This window comes from Lissotriton vulgaris, chromosome 1_1 (genome assembly GCF_964263255.1).
Source record: "Lissotriton vulgaris chromosome 1_1, aLisVul1.2, whole genome shotgun sequence".
NCBI classification, from domain to species: Eukaryota; Metazoa; Chordata; class Amphibia; order Caudata; family Salamandridae; genus Lissotriton; species Lissotriton vulgaris.
Window position 1 is genome coordinate 1,307,089,357 of NC_141685.1, and position 20,965 is coordinate 1,307,110,321.

At 41.2% G+C, this 20,965-nt stretch overlaps 1 protein-coding gene across 1 annotated transcript in view; it reads right to left on the reverse strand.

The window, feature by feature from the left end:
• Positions 1 to 20,965, reverse strand: part of SOAT2 (sterol O-acyltransferase 2) — a 461,869-nt gene that overhangs the window by 119,845 nt on the left and 321,059 nt on the right. The window contains exon 9 of the mRNA XM_086965618.1: positions 8,034 to 8,079. Within this exon, the coding sequence (XP_086821744.1) occupies positions 8,034 to 8,079 (46 nt within the window). The remainder of the gene's footprint in view (positions 1 to 8,033; positions 8,080 to 20,965) is intronic.

The following is a 20,965-nucleotide window of genomic DNA, read 5'->3' on the forward strand; positions in this document are numbered from 1 at the left end:
AGCCAGGAGGTTATGGCCCTGAGACCCTAAGAGACTGCCAACATGTTTCAGCCCAAAGAAGTCGGCCAAAATTGGTCCCGGGCTTTCATCAGGGAAAATTCAAGATTCCCTCCCTGGTATCAATCAAAGACAATATTAGCTGACCTATATTTTAAATTTTGAAGATGCAGAAAGCTGTAATGTTCGTGAAAATTATTATATGCAGTGAAAAACAATCGTAATAGGGAGAATACTTATCCCCCCCTATTTTTCTGTGAAAAAATTCTGTCCAACTTGAGGGAACTATAAGTATCAACGGGGTTCCGATGGGGTAGCCAGGTAGTAATACGTACTCATCTGTTCCTGCCTAGCGAATAAACCTATTTGGTCTGTCGGTTACTGAAACATGAACATCAACAGCATCCTTTGCAGTTACATATTGATCACAGAACTCACCCCCTTTGTAAACAGAAACTTTGTTCAAATTCCAAACCCTGTGATCCTGAGTTCTGACTGCATTTTTGAAAACTTTTATGACTCGTATGGGCTTGGAAAACTTAACCTTAGTACCAGGTTGCCTGATGACAACTAAATCACCAACAGAGACCTTGGTTTCTTTAGCAGCTTTCTTAGAATCAAAGTATGTTTTCCTGGATAAACATCTATCCTCTTCCCTACTACACCATTCAGTTGAGATTTTCTCAGATGGAGAGACAGAGGCGGACTCCTCAAGACTCAAGATGCCTTAACCACGAGGGCTCAACCAACGTACAGGGAAACCTGCCTCTAAAAAGAACAAAAGGTGACTTCCCAGTAGTACTATGTGGTGTCACCCTAGAACTTCCAACTTTCTTAAGAACCTCCTCCTTCCAATTGAGACCAGCACTCTTTGACCAAGAGATGATTTCTTTCAAACCCCTGTTAAATCTCTCAACTATACCATTTGTCTCTGGGTGGTAAAGAGAACACTTCTTATGCCTGATGCCACAATTTTTAAGGAATGTCTCCATGTCACGTGTGACCAACTGAACACCATTATCAGTGAGAATGGTATTAGGATAACCTTCTTTGGACATGAGGGAATCTAAAAATTTGATAACATGAAAAGTTTAAATGTTAGTAGTAAAATGAACTTCAGGCCATCTAGAGAACAGATCAATTAGTACCAAAACGAAAACTTGTGGACCATTAGAGTGAACTGGCCCAAGTATGTCCAAAGCTACATCTTTTACTAGGCCCATACGGGAGGTCCCTTACAACCATTGGCTGAACCCTTGTAGATTTCAATGTTTCGCTCATGGAACATACAATACAATCCCTCACCACTCTTTCAACATGTAAGTCCATAAATGGCCACCAGTATGTGGAGAGAAGCTTCTCTTTAGTTTTCGACATTCCAGAGCGGGACTTGTGTACTCGCTCTATTAAGGTTTGCCGAAGTTTTAAAGGAGGAACAAGTCTAGTACCCCGTAGAAGCAAACCATCACAAACGGCCATCTCATCTCTCAGGCCCCAAAACTTCCCAGCCTCTTCTGATGCTTGTTTCCTTGAGTGCCAACCTTTATGAATAAGGGATAACAGTTCTGTAAGAACAGAATCAGTAGCAAGTTCTAAGAGCATTGGTGCTCATCAATAATCTCATCCTCAACAACACAGAAATGAATATCATCCTCATCATTATCCTCATCTTGGACACAATTTTCAACCTTTCTCACAAGTCTAGAAAGTGTATCAGCTATGCCATTCTCTATACCAACAATGTATCTTATGTCAAAATCATGCTCCTGGAGCGCTATGACCAATTTGGGTATTATGCTAGATAGCAAGTCTAACCCTTTCTTCCTGAAGGTTTTACAGAGGGACTTGTTTGTGATCAGTCTTTGTTACAAACTTGGTACCCCACAAAAACATTCTATGTTTCTTAACAGCCCAGAATACAACCAAAACTTCCCATTCAATTACGGAATAGTGAAAATCAGCATCCTTCAGACAACAAGAGAGAAATATTATAGTTTGCATTCCCCCCTCACCTTCCTGCTGAAGAACCGCCCCCAGACCTTTGGGACTTGTGTCAGCAGTAAAAAAAGGAAGTCTTGGAAGGATCAAAACCTTTTATTTTAGGAGCATTACTGAGGTTTTCCTTAAGGGAATCAAACTCAAGGTCACACTCTTTAGTCCATTTTAAATCTACACCTTTTTTCAAGAGAGACCTCATACAACAACTTTTATCAGCAAAATTCTCAATACATTTATTGTAATACTCTATCATCCCAAAAAACGTCATAAACTCCTCCCTGCAGGTAGGAGCAGTCGCACAAGTAATTGTGTCAACAAGATTAGCTTTAGTAGCAATACCCTTACCTAAAGAGTGGATGGAAGATGTTCCAAACTGACATTTTTCAGCTTTAATTGTGAGATTAGCTTCACTCAATCTATGTAAAACACTGTACAGACAATCCTCATGTTCTCTGTGATCCTTAGCAAACACAAGGATATAGTCTTCATAGATACAGACTCCTTTGCAATCCTTGAGAAGTTTTTCCATCACACGTTGAAAGACAGACGCCGCAGACACAAGGCCAAACGGCATCCGTACAAATTTGAAGGTCCCACAGGGTGCTATGAAAGCTGTGTAGTACCTTTAAGCTTCAGCAAGTTCAATTCGGTGATATGCCGAAACTAGGTCGATGGTGCTGAATACCTTAGCTCCCCCTAACAACACCAGGAACTCAGAAATGTTTGGAAGGGAATAGCTATCTACTAAGAGCCAATTGATTTTCAAGCTCTAGGAAGATTTTCCTTGGAAACACAGCTGTGGGTTTGGGTGGTTCTAAGGAGATCGTAGAAAGTGAGATGATCAAGGATCTTTTGATGAGGTAGTATACTGGTTTACCATATCGCAGACCAGTAAGAGAGCAAGAAGGAGTATGGCTAATCCATTCTATAGTAGTTTTGACATTGTCAAATGAGACTATCCATCTTCACCTACACCACAGCCTGGGTAGGAATCCGATAGCTATTTTCTTTAATTCATGCTAACATTTGATTAATGAATACAAAAACCTGATTTTTCTAATGCTTTAATTAATCTCAGCCACTGATAATTACTCAGTCCACATCCCAGTCCATCTTTATTTTGCAACATGCCACCTCTATTTGAACCCTGCCATATGCAAATCAGTCTTGACCCTGCTCAAATCAGAACAGTCCAACCAAACTGCAAGGCTAGACCCTCCCGTAACCAGAACACAAGCACATTAATGCTGTTTAGCCCTTATTGGGCTCTTCAGTCACATGTAGCTTGGTTCCAGTGGAACAGTTTGCAAGGGACCCATACACTTAGGACGCCACACTGAAGCATACGAGAATGTGATGGATGGAAAGCTTGAATTCATCTCACCCACAGTTAATTACTCAGAGTCCAATTCCAGTCCGTTGTTATTTTGCAAACTATGTTTCAGTTTGGAGCCAGCTATATGCAAATCAGTCTGGATCCTGCTCCAGATGGAACAGTCCAGCTCATTCCTGGATGCTGCTGGTAACCATCCCCTCCCCCATGTACTTAGTTGCCACACATATCCACCGCAAAATAAGACTCCATTCTGCTGACCTACTTTTGTGCCGCACATCAGTTTCTATGTTATGCATCCAGTTCTACTTCTTTATCTCTGTGATTTCTGCTCTTATTTCACATCTCTAAAGTAATGACCTATACATAAGGTGTGCTTTTATGTTGTTTCTACAAGCACAATGTTCACAACTTCACAATTCGATTATCATTATTCATTTATAGTGAGATGTTGCATCTGTGTTACATCCTCAGCTTAACTTACATTATGCTTAAACCCTCTTATTCAATCTTCCTCCCCTTTCTAGATTCAGGTTGCTGTGCATTCCCCGGAATTCTGATCCTTACTCTTCACTACTTTACACAAAATTACACTTAGCTTCTTCCCTCACTTTCACACGGTACTCTATAAATTTATCAATCCTGATTTCCTTCTGTCACCCAGCTACTGCTGTCACAAATCACAAGCCTTCAGAGCTGTTCCAAAGACCACTTAATATCTCCTAAACACTCAGCTTCAAGGAAACTCCAGAATTCACCTCCCACCATTTCTTTTTGTCTACGTAATACTCAACCTATGTGCAACAAAATAACCAACATCACTGTGTTAGTCACACCTCGTACCCTCTTCATAGCTATCACCAAAACGTCTGATTTATCCTAATGACAAGACACAAGCACACAAGCTGCTCTCCACATTAATGTCTACACTTTGTCTCATACATCTTTCTGCAAAGGTGGTGGGGTCGGCCTCATCCTCAGAAAGTTTGTCCCGCACACCTCGTCCCTGTAGTCATCCCTCATTGTAAGGTCTCGAATTCTGCCTCATTACTACTTTTCTCATCTTAATCATCTGCCTTCTAACCTGAGTAATTGATCTTTCTTTTAAGATGTTAACTCCATACTAGGAATTTATCTCCCAACACTCCCTTCATAATTCCAGGAGAGTTCAGCCTCGAGCTCAAATGTTTAACACACTCAGCCATTTTTACCTAATTGCTTTCTTACCACTCACTTCTAAATACACATTCACTCGCCACGCACACATGGAAAAGGAGTAGATCATATTTTCATGTTTTGACCTCTCTCCAATACATCCCCTTTCACCAACACAACCTCTATCCTGCAATTCTCCAAATAATAAACTATCAGCAGAAGAAAACACTATCACAGTGCCTTACCCTCATACTTAAACCCCAGACCAACTTAATTAAGATCTTAAACCTTGATGCTTTTAACCGCATCGCTGCGGCGGCTTTTCCCGCTGTGTGCGGCTTTTTTCAAATTACCGCGTTACATGACGAGCTCAGCTCGTCATCAGCATACGAGCGCTGTAGCTGATGACGAGCTGAGCTCGTAGCTCGTCATCAGCATCGATGTGGTTAAGAAACAACGAGGACTTCCTTAAACCACCATTAGCCTATACCGAAACTGCTCACTCCATTTAATGTTGGCTCTCTCATAACCATTCTACTAAGACAAAAATGTGAGCACTTCTCTGCAAATGACATACACAAGAAGCCCCTGACCACGTGAAAGATTGCTGATTAATCCTACATCTGTTCACATCCAAAATTAACTCGGATAACTCTAGCTAGTTTCAACATTTGATTACCTTCCTACGCTCCCACCAACCAAGTCTTGCTCATACCATCAACCGTCTTCTCTCCTCACCTGGCTTCTCATTCGTCCACCTCCCTCTTTCTGTCTCTGACTGTACAACCTTTTGCTTTTCCAAGTTCACTAACATTAAAACCACCTAGGATTCGTCCCTGTGAGTCCTAGCTCTATCATCATACTCCCCATCTTCTTTCCTCCATAATACAAGAAAAGTATCTGTCCTCCCTCCAACGTCTTCAACAGAACGTCTTGCTACAATTAAGAACACTAGCCCCCGCCTATGCACCATCAGGCCCTTTCAACCCACAAGTCATCATACCTCTTGCTTTCTGAACTTTTCTTACATTCTAACATCACCCTTCAGCTATTTTCTTAGCTCTGAAACGTACCATCAATGCTTCAAGTATACCATGTAACTCAGCAAACTATTGCTCGGTCTCACAACTCTTCGTTTCGACATCTTAATATATGGTCTCTTTAACCCCCCTCTTAAAGGGAAGCTAAGATACACTTAAGGTGTCACTTCACTATTTACTTCTCTAAATATAATTGGGATTTGATACTGTAGATCTTTATTTTGCTCTATGCCGTGTGTGTCCGTCTGTGTGTTAATTCGCTAGTAGTAACAACCATGCCTATAACACCATAATACATTTTCCATTTAATGGCAAGTGTTTATTACTGCCCGACTGAATACATTTTATACTGCTTTGAATAACAAAGGACCAGGCAAAAATCTGCAAGGATCCAGATTGAGGCTTAGCAGGTTGGTACAGCTGTTTGTAGTGGGAGCATAAGCCGTAGAGCTATTTCACCAGTATTGTATCTTGTGACTTGCAAGTAACTCACGGGATTCTGCAATAGAAACATGAATCCATTGAACTGTCTTGCAAGAACACAAATCTGTAACCCATCATTATCGAGATGTCAACTTATTACTAACACGGAACCAGTCTGTAGTTGGTGTCAGTGCTGCGCTGGCAGAAATGGTAGCAACTGTATGGCCTCACTGGGGGAAACATCCATTACCACGCTGTCAAAACCATGCAGTGCCTTTATAACGCAGTCCAAACCACGCAGTGTCTTTACAACCTGGGCACTACAACGACTGGTGATACCATGGCCAACTGCCCGAGCCACAAGAACAAAGGGTTGACACCGTGTCGCTCAGCACCGGCAGTTCTAAAAAGCAGGAGCTGAGAAGGGTCCCCATAGGACTCTCCATTTTTACCCTCTTTTAACTCTGCAGCAGGACCACTGCTCAAAGCCTTTGATGTTACTTTAAAGAGACTCCGTATAGTTCTTTCACAGTCATTTCAGAACTGAAGCATTTTCGATATTATCTACAACGAAGATAATAATGTTAATGGTTGTTGTTTTTTTTAATACAACTAACACCCATTAACAGAGCTAATAGTCCTGGTTTGTTATAGATATGCTGTTACTTGTTGCATAATAAATATGGATACAATGACAGAAACAGCCAAATACCGGTCGGGCGGCACGCTATGCTAAGCGCAGATTTTAGCTTAAGGTTTTTTAAGCCACGCTCCTAATTACACCGTCCAAGCCCCTTTGAGAGACCCCCTCGGGTTTTTCATTTCACTTAAAGGCCCGAGCACCATCATAAATCACTGGTGTGCAACTCCAACTACACTCGATGCACATGCAGGGGGAAGAGAACGCTAGTGCCCTTTCAGCAACCATGAGCCATACTGGTGCGTACTCCTTCGCCACCTGGTCACTTGCACAGCAGAAAGAAGACAGTCTAGCACCATAGCGCTCTCTGACATTGCACATTGGATTATATGGTTTAGCTATAAAGTGTGAGTAACATGCAGGGATCAGCGTCCCCCTGGGAAATTTCAAGCCACTCCGTGTTCTGGATGTCCTGGGCCCTGCCTGCATGTCACACGCATGGTCACGCACATTACTATTTAGTAAGTATGTGATCATCTGGCCGAGAATGACCCCCTAATCTGTCTGAGAAACTATTGGGGGCAGAGGGGTGTTCCACTCCACAACCCCTCAAGGCACTCTCCACATTCTGTGAAGCAAATTAAATCCATATTAAAACTGTAAATACTAACCTTCAGAATGAATCTGCTGTTTGGACTATATTTTTGTTGCGGTGTGACTTTTGAAAAGGAAATCCATCCTTTGCTCACAGGTTAGTCTTTTTGTAAAGATCTTAACCAAGAATTAAGCAGGCACCCCCTGGCACAATTTGGCTGTGTCTTGGACCCGCGCCCGCCGCCATGCGTGCTGCACTCACCTAAGAACTCTGCTCCCTGAGTATTTAAACTCTGGTTTTTGGAATTTGTCAAATTGGAACCAGAAATGAAATAATATGCGCTGTATATGTGGAAATAGCCTTGAGGAAGCCCCGGCGCAACTCGCCAATAGGGGGTGAAACACGTGTCGGCTGTCCATGTTTTATTATCAAACAATAAAGATGTCTCACTGCAATCTAAAGTAGTTCTGGTCTTGTATGACGACTTCAAAGAACGGATATTAATCCAAACAAGATTTCTCTTGGAGTACACACTCTCTTTTTCTCAAACCTGTCTTCCTTTATGAACCTCAAGAGGTCCAGAGCTTCGAGTGTGTCTCCAACCACCTATAAAAGGAGCTTATCAAAGCGTTGTTCAAACTTGGGAATCTATGGACCTTTCTGTCTTGCTGATCACCCCCTGGCACAATTATGCCCACTGCCAATTTAAATGATTCCCACCCAAGTTAAAGACCCCCTTTCAACCTGGCATGCACCCTATAAAAACACAATATAAATACATATAAACAGAATAAATGAATACCTAAAGACTTTATTGTTAGTTGACCCCCCCCACCTCATTTGCAGAGTTACCTGCCCAAGGTTTTTGGCCACGTATTTCCACCTGATGGAGGGCGTTCTGGAAAGAGTAACAGAAAGGATATGTTATTACCAGTTTCTAACTGGGCAAGTACTGAACAATGAAACTGTAATTAGGCATTCCCATCCCACGCACATATGCCCTTTTCTCATTGTGCCTATGAGATTTGCATAATACGTAATATGTTGATGTTGGTAGTATATTATGATAAGCAAATGGGTGGCATCGGCCAATGCAGGTAAGCACGGTGGGGCGGGCGAGGGGGTAATGTGTACAGATGACGGAATAAGGCAAATTAAATAAACAAATACCTCCTATTCCGTTGTCTGCCACCATCCTCCCTCTCAGCGTCTCGCCCCACCCCATCCCACTGCGCCTACCTGCACCGGGCGCTGCTTCAAATGGGCAAAGCTGAAAAGGATGTTATCATAGTACTAATGTACTTAATTAATAAGAAATGGTAGTTATTGGAATGAATTCTACTGTCAATAATGATATTTTGCCTGTCTTCTTATGCTGAGGGTATATCTAGTGTAGGGCCATAGACTGAACACTTTGTTAAACCACTGTGTTGTAAGAAACTGTGGTATAAACCCTGCATCCTCTGCAGTTTGATCTGTGAGTGAGAGTCGTTAAGGCAGGATTTATTAGCAGTAAATGAAATTCTTGAATGTGATAGTGTATTTAAGCAATTATTTTGTCACCTTTGCTAGTTACTCTAATTTGCTTTTGGCAGGCTACGTCTGTATGGTGGAATCTTGCTCAGCTCAAGATGTGTTGCTTGTTACATAAACGTCACCCATTTACACTTAATGTAAGCATATATGGAGAAATTCTGCCATCTATGATTACAAACCCATAGTGATGAATTGCTGCTGTAATTTTCCGTAAATATTACATTCACAATGCCCAACCCCTTGCCCCTGTCCACAACACCTCGTACCTTCCCCTCAGACCCCCTCTAAGAACTCTCCCTCACACCTTTGGGATGAATTGTTCATATTTAGAGCTCCTGGTGTTATGGCATTTTTTTTTTAACAATGCCGTTTGTATTTATCCATATTTCTTCTCTGGCAATCGTATTGGCATTTATCCATATTAATTTTGTGTTCTAAGAATAAACGGAGTCGTAAAATGGTATATTTCCACATTTATTTAACTCATAGACGTGCACTCATACGTGGATGCCTGTCCCGTTTTAGGAAATTAAGCAGGCAAATACAACAAACCACTACACTCACAGATGCATATCACTGTTATACTGCAAATATATGCTGGCATTCTGATTCTGTTTTATAACTCCCCATTGTGGCTATCTGCTTAGTTGTTGCCTGGAAATAGTGGAAGAGCGTGAAGAGTCTTTCACAAAATACACAATTTTCAGTATTTTTACATTTTTAATAATAAATACAAACAGGAAACTGATTTTTTGTGTCTGTATTTATCTGTAAAAACTCTGTGAAAATGGAAAACTGGGAGCCTTATTTATAATATGGCTATGCTATTGTAGCCTGGGCCCTATAAGCATCCCTCAGCATTTGGACAAAATATTAAGTTACACAAATATTGGCAAAAAAATATTGTGATGCAGAAATATCGTTGTCAAAAATATCCATTTTTCAGGTAAGTAATATTGTGGGGCAGAACGTTGTTGTTGTTAATATCGTTTTCAACAATCCAGTTGTAAAAAATATTGTTTTTTATTATCTTTATATGTTTAAATTCATATATTAAATGTACATGTTATTGTTTTATAATTGTTAGTAATATTTGTAAATATAGTTTATATTCTGAAGTGATTTAAAATTTGTGATTCAGTTGCTAATAGTGATTTGTAGTGGTGGAACAGTTTGCTAGGTTTTTAGGGGTATAATGTGGGCAGTGAAGTAATAAGCGATTAAACAATTATTATTGTATTATTAAATATTTAATTGATTATTTATTAATCATGTAAATGATGTAATAAATATATTTTTAGCTATAGATTACATGTGGGCTGTTGGGTTTGAGGGGGTTTAATGTGGGAAGTTAAATAATAAATATCTTTTTTTAAATTCTTAATTATTAAAATGTTTAATTATCATGGACTTGTTTAATTGTTTTTATTTTTCAATACATATTTTTTGTGATAATTAATACTGCTTCTACTAAGAGTTTTATATTTGTTATAAATTAATAGGGTTATTAAAATATTTTATCTGTTTAAAGTGAAATACTTTCCCTACAGTTGCACAGAATGGAGTGGGAATAGTGCATATTATCCCTCCGAAGTCCAATGCTTTCCCTACTGCTACACAGACTTTAATAGGAAGAGTAAATATTACCCTTCCAAAGTCCAATGTTTTCCCTGCTGTTGCACAGACTGAAGTGAAAAAAGTAAATGTAACCCATCCAAAGTCCAACACTTTTTCTACGGTTGCAAACTGGAGTAGAGATAGTAAATGTAATCCTTCCGAAATCCAACGCTTTCCTTACTGTTGCACAAACTGGAGTGAGAAGAGCAAATTTTACCCCTCTATGTTCCTTTTTTTTTAAATTATTTTATTTGTATGTTCACAGCAACACATTAGTACAACATAAGAGTTACAACCAAGATATTATATAAGCAGTATACATAATACGGCATTAGACAACCTGAAACAAGTAATTATATCATTAAAATACATGAAACAATTAATAGCCAGTGTAAATCCATTATTAAAAAAAAAAATAGTTCATTCTTATATCCATTCTCAATCTTCATAGTAATCAGAGAAGGAGCCCCAAATTTTCATACCCATCTTCTTTTTTCTCCTAGATCCACTAATTGAGAAAAGCCCCCACTCCAGTTTATATAAGCTGTACATTCTTGCTTGCCATTGTTGATAATCAGGCGGCTTTTCCTGAAGCCACTCACTAGCTATACATAATCGTGCCACTGTCATAGAAAAATAAATAAAGTGGCGGTGTGGGTATAAGTTCTCCAAGGAGCTATTTATGGGTATTTTCCCCAAGAGCATCATAGCAGGTGTAATAGTTAAAGGGATATTAATGACTAATTAAATTAACTTTTCAATTCCTCCTATAAAGCAATGTAGCCTGGGGCAAGAGAAAAAAATATGTATACTATCTGCATGATCAGCCTTACATCGAAAACATTTGCCGTCATATCCCTCACCCCACTTGGCCATACGTTCGGGTGTATAATATAAATCAAACACCGTCTTAAAAAATTGGGCTTTTAAATTCGCAGACATTAAAGCCTCTTTTGACAGCATAAGTAGATCTTCCACCACTATATCTGAATCTCCTAGAGTGTGAGCCCACTTTGCCCTTACTTTCTCAAGATCATCTGTTTTTTCCCTTAATAATAACTGATACAAAATCCCTATTTTAAACTGTTTATTAATCCCTTCTACTACTTTGTTAGTCTATGCTCCAATGATTTCTCTACTGTTGCACAGCCTGGAGTGGGAATAGTGATTGTTATCCCTCCGATGTCCAATGCTTTCACAACTGTTGCCTTGACTGGAATGGGAATAGTAAATGTAACCCCTCCGAAGTTCAACTCTTTCTTTAGTGTTGCACAGACTGGAGCAGGAATAGTAAATTTTACCACTCCGAAGTCCAACGCTTTCCCTACTATTCCACAGGCAGGAGTGGGAATAGTAAATTTAACCCCTCTGAAGTCCAACACTTTTGCTACTGTTGAACAGACTGGAGTGGGAATAGTAAATGTAACCCCTCCAAAGTCCAACACTTTCCCTATTATTGCACAAACCGAGGAGGGAATAGTAAATCTATTATTCCCTGATTTCAATAAATTTCTTAATAGTTTTTTTAAATATAGCTATTATTATTATGTTTAATTTTATATTATTTGTTTATATATATAAGAGTAAGCATTGTCTTTAGAACATCGTAAAATGGCCCCTGTGAAACGAATCCAGAGGCTGAGATGTGCATTGGGATAGTCCTTTGTTTGTTTTTATGATTGTTTTTAAATGTATTTAATGTTTAAAAAACATGGCGATCTGCATCGTGATCAAGGCTGAGTGACAGCCAGAACGCGCGGAATCCATCGCTCAAAAAGAAAAGTTGAGCAGAAATAATCCCTCGGAGTGCTGGTTTATGTTCCTTGGAAGGGGAGAATTGTTGTCTGATATATATCGCTCCGTGCTGCACCTCCGTGCCGCACCTTGGATCGGGTCACTCTCGGACGGGTGCCTTTTCCGTGGTGGTGCCCAACGTAATATCGCCGCTCCCCACTCTCTTCTCTTAGGTAAAAGAGTTAAGCACTCACTGAGTGAGTTTCATGATGTTTATTTCACAGCAAACGCTTTTCGGAATACCTTCTTCAGTATCTACTACCGGCACTGAGAGGGGCCATTTTAACTTCATTGGATCATAAGTCATAGACACAAAAAGCGCACTCCGTTGTAACAGGGACCATAACTCCATCTTTAAACGGTTAATCCGATCACAGATCCTTCATTCCATCACATAGCAATGCTCTCGGGCTTTCAGATGTATATAACTGCTGTACTTTTGTATCACATGATTAAGTCGTGTATCGGCAATGGTCACTGTTTACATACCTCCAATATCTCGCCATGAATTGGCTATTCTATATGTCTATGACACCAAAATGTTATTTACACTGTTCTATTTCAAACGGATCAGATATATGGAGTCTATTATTTATTTGCCCAGATGTACTGCCAGCTCTTCCCCTATAATTAGGTCCTCGGGTGCTTTTGACTGTAGATTGATTATATATCGGGACTTCCACCTCCGCAATTTTAGTACCCCACCCCTCTGGTCCAATGGTACATGATCTATAGCTAAATATTGCAACAGCTCCCTGTTGCTTTGATGTTTAATGGCAAAAAGCCTGGCTACTGGGTAATTAAAATCTTTATTTACAATTGCGCGTTAATGTTCAAGTACACAGATCTTGGCACTGTGCTGCCTATATGTCTCAGCCCACACGGGCATATGACAATAGACGGCATGTGTGACATATTAAGAATTTGCTAATCAACTTCCTTTGTTTTAGACCTGGTATCTCATACGATAGAGTCCTTCTGTTATTGGCACACGCCTTGCATTTACCGCAAGGGTAAAAGCCTCCCATATCTCTGATCATGCCTATTCTCTCTGGTGTTTTCTGTAAATGACTATGAACTAGTCTGTCCCATATTGATCTCGCTTTTTTAAAGGTTATTAGTGGGACTTGAGGGATGTCGTTTCCAATAATGACATCAGTTTTTAAGATGTGCCAATTTTTTCCTAGCATATTTCTTAAAGAGTTGGCATCATCCAAATAGGTGGTGATCATTCTGAATGTTTCTTCAATATTAGCCTTCTACCCCTTTATTTTCAGTAACTCACATCTTGGAATTCTTTTTACTTTTTTCAAAGTGGTATCCAGCAAATCCCTACTGTACCCTCTGGCTGTGAATCTTGCGATGCTGTAATTCGCTGTTGCTATAAAATCGCAGTCCCTAGAGCAATTTAGTTTCAGTCTCAAGAGTTCCCCGTATGGTATGCTCTTGATAAGTTTGGGAGGATGGTTACTTTCAGCATGTAAGATGGAATTGCCGGCAGTCTTTTTTCTAAATAACACAGTTTCTAATCTCCCATTCTTAACAAACACCCTCAAATCTAAATAGTTTACTGTCACTGAACTGATTTCTGATGTGAATCTAAGATTTTCATCATTGTGATTTAGGTGTTGTATGAATTCCTCAGCCGCAGATGGCGACCCCTTCCATACAAGGAAGAGGTTGTCGATGTGTCTGTACCAGGCTACAATGTCGCTGACCCACCTAGCATTTTCTGGAGTCTGGGATACCTGCTCCTCCCTCCAGCCCACGAACAAGTTAGTGTAGCTGGGGGCGAAGCAGGTGCCCATGGCAGTTCCAGAGATTTGTCTGTAAAATTCCCCTTGGCATAGGAAGATGTTGTTCAACAGGCAAAATCGAATAAATTCAATTAACATATTACTGTGTTCTGCAAACTTCATAGACCTCTTATTTAAAAAAATATTTGGCCGCATTCAGTTTCTGTTGGTGATTAATGCACGTATACAAGCTGGTGATGTCCAGTGCAATTAGTAAATAAGTTGGTTCCCACTTCAATTCTTCAATTTTCATAATGAAATCTTTAGTGTCCTTTATGTATGACATTAACTGCAGAACCAGTTGGAAGAGAAAATGATCGAAGGCATTGGGTGATTAGCAGGAAGGCATTGGGTGATTAGCAGGATTTTCCACAGGTGACGCTGCCCCGCCCCCAGCATTGGAGTTTCAATCTCTCGGAGCCACGGCGGTGTAAGTGCGGCGGTCCGGCCAGTGGCCCCTGCAAAAAAAATAAAGCACAGAAAAGCACGTAGCTTATGTTGGCAGCCCCCGCTGCTGAAACGTGGCATTTTGGATTTCGCGCAATATCGTTTTCCTTCCTTCCCTAACTGGCAGCCGGGCAGCAAGGGATGCAGCTGACTGACGGTTAAGGGTGGAGGCAGAGGCGGGTGAAGAGTGCAGTGGCCGAATTTCGCCGCAGCTGAAAGCTTCATTCTCCGGACCGGCATTATAGCAACAGGAGTCGTTGGTGGCAGACGACTGAAGGACGTACCTGTGCTCCTGACCTGGCGCGTGACTGCTGTTGGGGGACAATCTGCACAATCTGAATCGGCGTGGAGCGCGGGGAGGGCTCTGTGCCCGGGACTCCTGTTACCTTCGCCGGCTGCCTGTGGGGTCCTCCAGAGCCTTGAGACTTCATTTCCCAAGCTCCTCTGCGAGGCGCATACCATCTATGCCACAACAAGCCCCCAGAGGCGCTTAAATCGAACCAGCGACCATCTTAGCCAAGAAGAGGCAGGGCTGGGCCCCCCCTCTTTGGTTCTTGGTTTTTGGCGGACTTGCCCTACTATGAGAGTGGGGATGGAATTGAGGGAGTGCCAAAGCGGAACATTAGGAAAAAAGCAAAAAAGGCATGCAAGGCCATCACTAACAATTGTGTTATTGATCGGATCGACACTCTGATTAGTGAGTGTAAGGATATTCTGGACTCAGCCCCTCTTATCCCTGCTCCTACACCTCAATGCAAGCTACAGGCGGACTGCGTGCAGCTAGCTATCCCAGATATGTTTTGTAAATCTAGGAAGAACAAGTTACCTAACGTAACTAGTGAGACCCAGATTGAGGCGGTGTCCCTTGATAGCATTGTTGCTTCTAGTGGTGGGGTGGCTGCTGCTGCTAGCCCAGACTACGCTGCCCATATTAATCCTATTGTCATCTGCACCAACAGATTTGAAGCACTGGGGGAAGCACATTTACTGAGTGGGGCAAAGGAAAATGAATCAATGAGGGCCCAAGCTCAAACACAAACCAGTAGTCTCGCCTGTGAATGTAACCCTACTAGTGAGCTGCGAGAGCAATCCCTAGAAAAGCTAACACAGGAAGTCTCCATATTGAAGGTTGAAGTACAGGCAATGAAGGGGTCTCTAGCAAAGATACTTATATTGGTGAGGTCTTTAACGACAAGGGCTGATCAGCAAGGGAAGCCAATTAACCAGATATCTAAGAAACAGGCTGCTCCCACGGAATCCATATCTACGGATCGCGTGGGATACCGGCCTAGTTCATGTCACCAGGTTGCTGTAAACTTAGGAATTCCTAGATGTAAGGACCCAAATAATTCAGACAACCGAGGCCCTAATGGTTCAATTATTCACCCAGCAAGGCATCCTGCCCCAAAGGAGGTTTCCACCACCTCTGGACCTCCACGTGGTCGAGATAATAGTACTCACCCTTCCTACAGGGACAACACCTGTGTGCTAAAGGGACAAAGTCTTGCAGGTCAGGGTTTGGGGCAACCTGGAGGGCATACATCGAACACATCTAAGTCACCTAGAATCTATATGGTCAATGTCCCTAAACTATCACGTTATAGTGCCAACGAGAATACTGATTCATTGACAAATAAAGCTATCCATTGGATTAGATATGTGAGGGATTGTCGTTAACTAATAAGGGAGGACATTCTGGCTGTACGAAGGATTTAGTTTCGGGATCATCCTTTTGATAGTATCGAACTTACTTTGAAAAGTGTTGATCTTGTTGAGAAACTCTTAACGCTGGAGTTCTGCACTAGTGGTCCAGAAGAATCTAGTATACAATTTAGGCATTCCCCAATAGGCCATGAGACTAAGACCTGCCAGGGGTTGCAAAGACTGCACGGTTCTTCAAGCCTTGAGTCCAACGACTGACTAAACCCAATGAGTATATCGGGGGATTTAACAATCTATCCAACCACGTCCACTACCCAGGTACCCGATGAGAGACTGTCATTTACCATCATTTATAATGTGGCTCTGCAATTAGATAGTAATGGGGGACCTGGTTTAGTAACTACTCGGAATTCCAAACAATCCATGCCCCAGACTCTAGTTTTTAATGATTTTGAAAGTTCTTTAAATCCATCAAAAGTATGCAGCTTCCTGAGCTGGAACATTGCAGGGCTCAGCTCAAAAGTATGCTTGCCTGAATTGAATACTTTCATTAAGTCTTATGACATCTGCGCCTTCCAAGAGACCTGGGCAGAAACTCCCTTGTTCTGTGAAGGGTACTTGAATTTTTCCTTAGCAGCGGAAAGGTAAGGGAAGGGGAGGGCATCGGGGGGGGGCTGACAATCTGGGTTCGGCAAGAGCTTAAAGCGAACATCCAGGTTCTTCCAACCCAGAATAAGGACATCCAAGCAATTACATTAACCACTAATACCTATTTATCTATTGTGCTATTTAATATCTATGTCAGAGGCACAAGGGGTAAGAGATCAAGAGTTCTAGCAGCTCTGGAAGATCTCCTTGATACACTACGTGACCCCTCTAAGGTAATAATCATGGGCGATTTTAATACAACATTTGAACCCTTTACCGTAGAGGATGCTATCTGGACCGAGGCAGAAGATAGGATCTGGTGTGTTCCATCGCTTGACCTTATGCCCATTAGGAAGTGGACCGATGTGGCTATCTAGTTAAATAGCATCTGTATGGAACGCAGCCTCAGGGCTTTGAATGGGCGCACTAAATAAGATAGGGCAGGAGCATCAATGTTTAATAACGGGTACTTTGCAAGCAGAATTGATTATGTCCTAGTAAGTTTGAGTCTCTGGGCCTTAGTGGAGGACATGAAAATCACTGATAGGTTGGAAAGTGATCACAACCCGCTTTGCTGTTCCTTATTTTTGATTTGTCCTAGGGCAGATGCATATTTCAGGGATGGTAATCCTATTGGGGAGGTTGTCCCCACCAATGACTTAAGGAGACTAAAATGGATACAGGTAAAAGAATCCCAAACTCTGCTAGATAATATAGCACAAAGTTTGCAACTTGCTATTAAAGAGCTAGAGGGCTGTGTATCACAGTTAGGAGACCAGGACAGAATAATGAGTACCCACACTGCTTTTTTTCATTCTTTTATGCACATACTTTGAAAAGAAGGAAAACAAGCCTAAAATGCCTGCCCTAATAGAGGGTCGATGGTATAATGTTGATTGCCGGACGGCACGTGAGGCCTTAGGGAAAGCTGTCAAGGGGGGTGTCCCATCTAAGGTTCAGGAAATGAGAACACTCTATAAGGCTACACAACTGAAGGCCAAGAAAGCCTGGGAAGTTAAAAGATGGCAGGACTTGAGGAAGGCATGTTTTTCAAAGGAGAAGAAGGTATTCCGAAACACATTTGTTGTGAAATAAATATCATGAAACTCTCTCCGTGAGTGCTTGACTCTTTTACCTAAGAGAAGAGAGTGAGGAGCGGCGATATATAAATATATATATCAGCACACTTTTCTTTCAAACCTCCACAACGGCGAAAACAAGAAGTGGACCCCGCAACCCCACGATATATATATATAGATTATGATTTATTTTTATATAATATTTTTGGTAAATTTCTTTTTGTGTTTTACATATAATGAATTTAGTAATCCTATTTAGTGTTTCGCAGTTGATTTGTTAATATTTTGTATTTTTCATATATATATATATTTTTTTGATCATAGTAAATAAAAACATTATATAATGTAAAGAATATATTTTTAATGGTGTAACACTATATATAAGTGTATATAAACATACACATGTGTGTGTTTTTATGTATACATACATTTATATATAGTATTAAATATTACTGAAATGTATTTAATTTACATTATATGAATGTTATATATTAAAATAGATAAGATTTACTTTTTTAAACTATATATGTATATATATATGTATATTTTAATTAAAAGAGAATCTGTTGTGTTTTTACATATAATGAATTTAGTAATACTATTTAGTGTTTCACAGTTAATTTGTTAATATTTTATGTTTCATATATATATATATGTGTATATATATATATATATATATATATATATATATATATATATATATATTACCTACTGGCGTCTCGCCAGTAGGTATATATAGTTAGGATTTTTTCCCTATGGGATTTCTGAAAATTCTATGCCTAATAACTTTGGCGTTTGTGGACGGAATCGGCTGAAATTTTCAGGAAAATGGCACATTTTGTTTCTGAGCAGCCCCTAAAAATTTGGGGGGGTTTCGTCAAGGGGGGCCTGAGAAAAAAGGGGGGTCCCAAAACGCGTTTTTCCCATTCATTTTTCCATAGGGCGGTTGGACTCACTTTTAGCTCGAACGGCTGAATGGATTTGCACGAAACTTGGCAAAATTGTAGGGACTGTTAGCCCGATGTGCCTTTGCTAGGTCTCAATATATGTGCTCCAGTAGTTTTTGAGAAATTAACGTTCAAAACAAGATATATATCTGTAACAGCGCTCCGGGCAGCGATCCGGTCCGCTTACTTTTCGCGAAACGGAACTTTGCGCGCAGAAAGCTGATTGGCTCTCCGGTGTCTGTCAACATTCTAAACAGTCCGGAGCGGCCGCCATCTTATCTCTCGGTAGGATCAAGAGAGAAGAGGTGAAAAACGAAGGGGGAATTTATTGAAAGGGTGCAAGGTATACCCCTCTTGACCCCCTAGGATTGTTGTTGGGGTTATTAAAGGGTCCCGTGGGGAAAATAAAAAAAAAAATATTTTTCACGGTAGAAGCGTTTCCCGGGCCGCGAACTGGGCCGCAAACTGGTAGCGAAACGGGAATTCGCCATTTTGTGCTTCGTTTTAATTGTTTAGAGACAAAAATTATCGCCGCACATCGGCCACAATGCATGAATATCGTTGAAAAGTCAGCGATATTCATGCATTATCCAGCAAATGCTCTTAGCCATGTTATCCACCTTCCATTGGATAACAGAAAGCTGATTGGCTCTCCGGTGTCTGTCAACATTCTAAATAGTCCGGAGCGGCCGCCATCTTATCTCTCGGTAGGATCGAGAGAGAAGAAGAGGTGAAAAACGAAGGGGGAATTTATTGAAAGGGGGCAAGGTATACCCCTCTTGACCCCCTAGGATTGTTGTTGGGGTTATTAAAGGGTCCCGTGGGGAAAATAAAAAAAAAATTATTTTTCACGGTAGAAGCGTTTCCCGGGCCGCGAACTGGGCCGCAAACTGGTAGCGAAACGGGAATTCGCCATTTTGTGCTTCGTTTTAATTGTTTAGAGACAAAAATTATCGCCGCACATCGGCCACAATGCATGAATATCGTTGAAAAGTCAGCGATATTCATGCATTATCCAGCAAATGCTCTTAGCCATGTTATCCACCTTCCATTGGATAACAGAAAGCTGATTGGCTCTCCGGTGTCTGTCAACATTCTAAATAGTCCGGAGCGGCCGCCATCTTATCTCTCAGTAGGATCGAGAGAGAAGAAGAGGTGAAAAACGAAGGGGGAATTTATTGAAAGGGGGCAAGGTATACCCCTCTTGACCCCCTAGGAATGTTGTTGGAGTTATTAAAGGGTCCCGTGGGGAAAATAAAAAAAAAATGATTTTTCACGGTAGAAGCGCTTCACGGGCCGCGAACTGGGCCGCAAACTGGTAGTGAAACGGGAATTCGCCATTTTGTGCTTCGTTTTAATTGTTTAGAGACAAAAATTATCGCCGCACATCGGCCACAATGCATGAATATCGCTGAAAAGTCAGCGATATTCATGCATTATCCAGCAAATGCTCTTAGCCATGTTATCCACCTTCCATTGGATAACATGGCTAAAAACCGCTCTGTGCGTGAGCTTTTTTTTTTTTTTTTTTTGCTGCGTGACGTTTGTTAACGTTCGATTCGATGGAAATCAGGAAGTGTTGAACACCATTTTGTCACTGCGAGTAAATATTTTGTTATAAATGAATCCTTATTGATAAACATTGTCTGCGCCATCTTGCGTTTTTGTCCAATGCCACAATTTTGTCGTGCACGGCAGCCATTTTAGATGCCTTGACCAGGGCCACTCTCTGCACGCTGTCGATTCTCAGCATGGCTCCCCACCCTCGCACGCATCTCCCCCACGCAATGGTCACCCCCGCTCTCTCTCTCATGCATGGGCCATATACTTCCCCCATCTGCGCTGCTCTTCTCTGAGAATCACACCCTGTGCCCGTTCGACACCTCCCTTTCACCCTATTCACTACCGCACCCTCTGACACTTCTCTTCCTCTGTGTCCGATTGTCCAGGCCGGACCTAGGCTATCACCTAGCCCTGCGGATGTAGTTTATGGCTCCAGCTGTAGAGTATCCAGACATGCCAACCCTCCCGATTCAGGTGTGAGACTACTGATTTCAGTGCTAGTCTTTCGCTTCCCGATTCCTGCAAGGAAAAACCAGGGGGCATATTTCCAACATCTAGCGGTAATTTTTGTCTCTAACTTGTTTAGAGACAATAATTATCGCCGCACTTCGGCGAATTTTATCGCACATAAACCTTGCTATTAGCAAGGTTTATCGCAAATGCGATAAAAAACGGCCGCAATGCATGAATATCGC